Source organism: Scyliorhinus torazame, chromosome 7, assembly GCF_047496885.1.
Source record: "Scyliorhinus torazame isolate Kashiwa2021f chromosome 7, sScyTor2.1, whole genome shotgun sequence".
Classification (NCBI taxonomy): domain Eukaryota; kingdom Metazoa; phylum Chordata; class Chondrichthyes; order Carcharhiniformes; family Scyliorhinidae; genus Scyliorhinus; species Scyliorhinus torazame.
Genome location: NC_092713.1, coordinates 73,176,131 through 73,182,130, shown reverse-complemented (window position 1 = coordinate 73,182,130; position 6,000 = coordinate 73,176,131). Strand labels below are relative to the sequence as shown.

Here is a 6,000-nt window from a genome sequence, read left to right as displayed (position 1 = left end):
TGAGATGAGTAGTTATGTAGTTTGAGAGGAATATTGCCAGAAAATATGAATTAGACCAGCCATAGAAATACTGTGGCTGGGAATTCTGTGTTGAGTAACTCACCCCCTGACTCCCCAAAGCCTGTTCACCATTTGCAAGGCACTGGTCAGGAGTGTGAAAGAATACTGTCTATTTGCAAGTTTGACTGCAGCTCCTACAACACTCATGAATCTCAACACAATCCAGGACACAGCAGCCTGCTTGATTGGCACCCTATCCACCACCTTAAATATTCACTCCCTCCACTCCTGATGCACACTGACAGCAACATGTATATTATACAAGATGCACTGCAGCAACTTACCAAGGGTTCTTTGAACCCTGTGACCACCTCCAAGGGCCAAGACATGATGTGTAGATGCCGGTGTTGGACTGGAGTGGGCACAGTAAGAAGTCTTACAACACCAGGTTAATGTCCAACAGGTTTGTTACAAGCTTTCGGAGTGCAGCTCCTTCCTCAGGTAAATGGCAAAGACATCATGGGAACATCACCACCTGCGAGTTCCCCTCCGAGCCATGCACAATGCTGACTTGAACTATATTATCGTTCCTTCGTTGTCAGTCAAAATCATGGCGCTCCTTCCTTCATAGCACTATGGGTGTACCTACACCACGTAGACTGCAAAGTTTCAAGAAGACTGTTGACAATCACACTCTCTCGAAGGACTATCAATAAATGTTGGCATAGCTAGTGATGCCCCACACCCCGTGGATTAATAAACAAAAATATGCGATATACTACACTACATTAAATGTATTTTACTTCCACCTTTCTCTCCTTTACTCACCCCTAGACTTTGGAAACCTTCCAGAAACGCATCCAAGTGATCTGTCCCCATCGCGCCCCCAGCCAGCAAGTTATTCTATCTTGGAGCAAGGTCTCAGCCACATCATAAACTCGTTCACAAGGTCTGCCGCTCGGATTAAGGGGGGGGGGGGGGGGGACTTGCGGTGGCACCACTGAGGAAGCGACATTTGGACAGCTGCGCCCTCCCCGTTGTCAGAAACCTCAAGGCCGCATTTGGAGGCTGCGCAGCCGAAAGCACGTGGTCCAACCCTTCGGCGGGAAATTATTTCCGCGAGATTTCAACTTGTCGCGTCACAAAAGCCGCGGCTCGCGTGCAGAGAACGTTGGCCTTTCCCATCATGGTGGCAGCCAGGGCATGGAGGCAACGGCTGGAGAGCACGAGCCCGCTTCACCTTGTTGATTATTAATGGCAATCTCGAAATAACCCATAAATGTTACGGAGGGACACAGTTTCTCCAGGTCCTCGGTTTTGAGTCTTTTGGAGGCTCGATGTTAATGAAAAGCCAAACCAAACTCAACAGGTTTAGCCGGGCAGGTGAGAAGTTGCTGCGTTATCTCCCATCTCGTGCTGGTGATCTTTGAATATAACCTTTCTGATGATTACAATGTTCGGGCGACTTCAAATCTTACTCTATGCAGATATTTATCTGCACAAATGTTGTCTATTTTTTAAAAATCTATTGTTTGAACTGTTTTTGAATATACTGCATGTTGGCTCCTTTCTGGTTGGCTTCTCCATGGGTCATTGCTGAGGACATTTTGACACCACCCTGCAGTGTGTCTATTTTGAGGACTTTTCAGGATCTTGGCAGTTTTCATTCACCTCAGCTTTGTGTTCAAAGTTTTCTATATTCCAAATGAAGGGGGGGAACTTAAAATTTAGAATTTTCCAACATTGATCACCACAGTCTGTAAAGCACAGAATTTTAAATTTAAAAAGTCCCTGTGTTTTCAATGTTTCTTTTCTACCCCAATTCACGACCGGGATTCTCCGACCCCCGCCAGGTCAGCGAATCAACGGGGAATTTCGCCCCAATGCTGGCTGCCCTATTCCCTGCCGCAGTTTTCGGGCAGCGATGGGGTTCACGCCACGCCATCCGGGGGCCGTTGGCAGGGACCCCCCCCCCCCGGCAATTCTCCGGGCTCTGATGGGCCGAGCGGCCGTCGGTTTTTGGCCAGTCCCACCAGCGTGGATTAGACACGGTCCCACACGGCAGGACCTGTGTCAGCTGGGGCGGTCCTCGGGGGGACGCAGGGGGATCCCGACCCTGGGTGGGGGGGTGGCCTGGCCCGCGATCGGGGCCTACAGATCTGCCAGGGAGCCTGTGCCGTGGGGGCACTCCTTCCTTCCGCACCGGCCATGGCGGAGCCCTACAGGGGCCGGCACAGAGAAGACACCCCCCTGCGCATGCGGCAGAATACGCCGGCGGTTCCACGCATGCGCGGGATCACGCCGGCCCATGGCGCATGCACGGACTTGCGCAGTCGCCGGAGCCGCGCCAACCCCTCCAGCATACACCTAGCCCCCGGAAGTGCGGAGGATTCCGCTACTTCCAGTCGGCCCAATGCCGTAGTGGTTCACGCCGTTTTTGACGCCGGCGTTGGGCCATCGCGCTGATTCCGGAGAATCCCGCCTACACTTGTCTTTACCATTCACTTAATCGGAGTCCTGCCCTCATTCTGTTAAAATTTGCATCCCATTTACATCAATCAGAATATAATTGGAAGAAATTTATATTTGAGAATATATACGCCTGTAAATATTATTTCCCTTGACTGTCCAGGAGCAAAATACTGTGGATGCTGAAAACCTATCATAAAAATAGAAAATGCTGGAAACATAATAATAATCGCTTATTGTCACAAGTAGGCTTCAATGAAGTTACTGTGACAAGCCCTTAGTCGCCACATTCCAGCACCTGCTTGGGGAGGCTGGTACGGGAATTGAACCCGCGCTGCTGGCATTGCTCTGTATTACAAGCCAGCTGTTTAGCCCACTGTGCTAAACCAGCCCCTTCATTCAACAAGTCTGGCAATGTTTGTGGCCCAATGATATTAGAACATCAAGGGGCAACAGACAAGAACTTAAAATGATTACTGTATGAGGAAACTAATAGAAGTAAAAACTGACAAATCCCCTTGACCTGATATCCTATGTCCTAAAAGGAGTGGCTACAGAGGTAACGGAAGCAATGGTTGTAATCTTCTAAAATTTTCCTAGTTCAACGGTTCAACATGATCCCACTATTCAGCAAAGTAGGGAGATGGAAAGCAAGAAACTTTAGGCTAGCTAGCCTATTGTGTGTCATTGGGAAAATTACAGAAACCATTAGGAAGTACTAGCAGGAAATTTGGAAAATCATAATTCCACCAAGCAGAGTCAGCATGTTTTATAAAAGAGAAATGGGGCTGGATACTCTGTCCCGCCATACCAGTTTTCTGGTGTGGCGCGCCCCAGCCGGCAGCGGGATTCTACGTCTCGCCTGCCGACCAAAGGGGTCTCCCATTGTAGGCAGCCCCATGCCGTTGGGAAATTCACGGGCATGGGTGGGCTGCTGGCACAACAGAGAATTCCGCCAGCCGAAAATCCAGCCCGGGATTCTCCGTCCCTGGTGCGCCCCCGGGATTCACTCTCACGCCAGCCGGCCAATGGGGTTTCCCATTGTGGGCAGCCCCATGCCGTCAGGAAACTCCCGGGCTGCCGGCGCAACAGAGAAACCCGACAGCGGAGAATCCAACCCAGTGTGTTTGGATTTCCAAAAGTTCATTAAGGAGCCACGTAAAAGGTTACTACACCGGTTAAGAGCTAATTTGTTGAGGGTAATATATTAGCATGGAAAATGGATTGGCTTAACTAACAGGATAGAATTGAGATAAATGGGTAATTGTGAGGTGCCTCAAGGATCTTTGTTGGAGCCTCAACTATTTACAATCTATATTAATGACTTGGATAAAGGAACAGCATGTATTGTAGGCAAATTTTCTGACTATAAAAATCGGACAAGACTGCAAATGAGTGGGCAAAAATTTGTAAATGGAGTTTATATTGTGGAAAAATGTGACGTTGTTCACTTTGGCAAGAATAATTGGAAACCATGGTCATAATTGTCCATCCCCTCCGCGACTTGTTCTGCAGTGGAGGAGGGCGGCTCACCAGTGGCCGACAGCGGGTCATTCTGGTCCCACCGTTGTCAGTAGGATTTCCCACATTACGCATCCCTTTCAACTGCGAAACCCTTGGCTGGGGTGTGTTGTCGGCCTGACTGTAAGATTCTGTCACTGTAAATGGCCAGAAAACCCTGTCACATGATATAATTTTAAGAGAGAGTCTGCATATGAAATGAAAGAAAAATGAAAATCGCTTATTGTAGGCTTCAATGAAGTTACTGTGAAAAGCCCCTAGTCGCCACATTCCGGCACCTGTTCGGGGAGGCTGGTACGGGAATTGAACCGTGCTGCTGGCCTGCCTCGGTCTGCTTTAAAAGCCAGCGATTTAGCCCAGTGAGCTAAACCGGCCCCTATGCTGCTTATGCTGCAGTACAGAGGGGTCTGGGTTTCCTTGTACATGAAACACCGAACAGTAACATACAACAGCAAGTATTTAGGAAGGTAAATGGAATGTTGGCTTTTTTTCCAACGAGAATGGAGTATAACAGTTGCTACAATCACACCGGACACGGTGAGACCACACCTAGAGTATTGCATTCCATTTTTGTCTCATTATTTAAGGAGGGCTACACTTGCATTGAAGGCAATTCTGAGAAGGCTGACAAGGTTAAATCTTGGAATAAAGGTATTGTCTTACGAGGAAAGGTGAAGAATGTTGGATCTACACTCATTGAAGTTCAAAAAAATTATTGCAACATATCTGATTCTGACAGGATGGAAGATGTTCTCTCTCAAAGGAGAAATCTAGAACTAGGGATCATAGTTTTTAAAAATAAATTTAAAGTGCCCAAATCTTTTTTGCCAATTCGGGCAATTTAGCGCGGCCAATCCACCTACCTGCACATCTTTGAGTTGTGGGGGTGAGACCCATGTAGACACGGGGAGAATGTGCAAACTCCACACGAACAGTGACCTGGGGCCGGGATCGAACCCGGGTCCTAGACACCATGAGGCAGCAGTGCTAACCACTGCGCTACTGTGCTGCCGCACTAGGAAACATAGGCAATGATATAAGATGGAGACATATTACGACCCTGGACCAGACCCCCAACGTTTGCAAGGATACCGGACAGGAACCCCAATCACTTTTTAAAATTTGTAAAACTGTGAGGAAAGGATACTTCGCTCCAGGAGTGATTCCATGCACAAATAGGTGTATTAAAGCAAGCTCTTATTATTAAAACAGTATTACTCTTAACATCAGAGAAATATAGCTTACAATCGGCAGTTAAACAATGCTTAACATTGAAAGGAAACACTTTAACCTCTGACTGATATCAACAATCAAGCAAAACTCAACACAGGTTAAAATCCACTTTAAATAACGTTATCAAGTACAGGATTACTTGCCGTTCTCTGGATAGATGCTCTTTGGAAAACTGCTTGGAGAGTAAGAAGTCTTAAAACATCAGGTGAGTGAAGAGGTGGGTTCCACAAACATATATAGACAAAGTCAATGATGCAAGATGATAATTTGAATGCGAGTCTTTGCAGGTAATTAAGTCTTTACATGTCAAGACGGTGCGACTGGAGAGAGAGGTAATCACAGGTTAAAGAGGTGTGAATTGTCTCAAGCCAGGACAGTTGGTAGGATTTCGCAAGCCCCGGTCAGATGGTGGGGGGTGAATGTAGTGAGACATGAATCCAAGGTCCTGGTTGAGGCAGTACTCATCCGTGCAAAACTTGGTGATCAGTTTCTGCTTGGCGATTCTGCGTTGTCATGCGTCCTGAAGGCCGCCTTGGAGAACGCTTACCTGAAGCTCAGAGGTTGAATGCCCTTGACGGCTGAAGTGTTACCCAACTGGAAGGGAACATTCCCGCCTGGTGATTGTCGCACGATGGCAGTGCCACCTGGATACCTTGGCAGTGCCAGACTAGCACCCAGGTGACACTGCCAAGAATACCCAGGTGGCACCACCCTGCCCAAAGGGCATGCAGCTGGAGGCCTCTGATCCTCTTGGAGACCCGCACGAGTGCCTGTCTG

General features: G+C 48.0%; 1 protein-coding gene across 1 annotated transcript in view; it reads left to right on the top strand.

Moving 5' to 3' along the window:
* Window positions 1-1,216: 1,216 nt before the first annotated feature.
* The window catches only part of LOC140427288 (uncharacterized), a 442,867-nt gene continuing 438,083 nt past the window's right edge, over window positions 1,217-6,000 (top strand). The window contains exon 1 of the mRNA XM_072512862.1: window positions 1,217-1,383. Coding sequence (XP_072368963.1) covers window positions 1,338-1,383 — 46 coding nt within the window. The 5' untranslated portion in view covers window positions 1,217-1,337. The remainder of the gene's footprint in view (window positions 1,384-6,000) is intronic.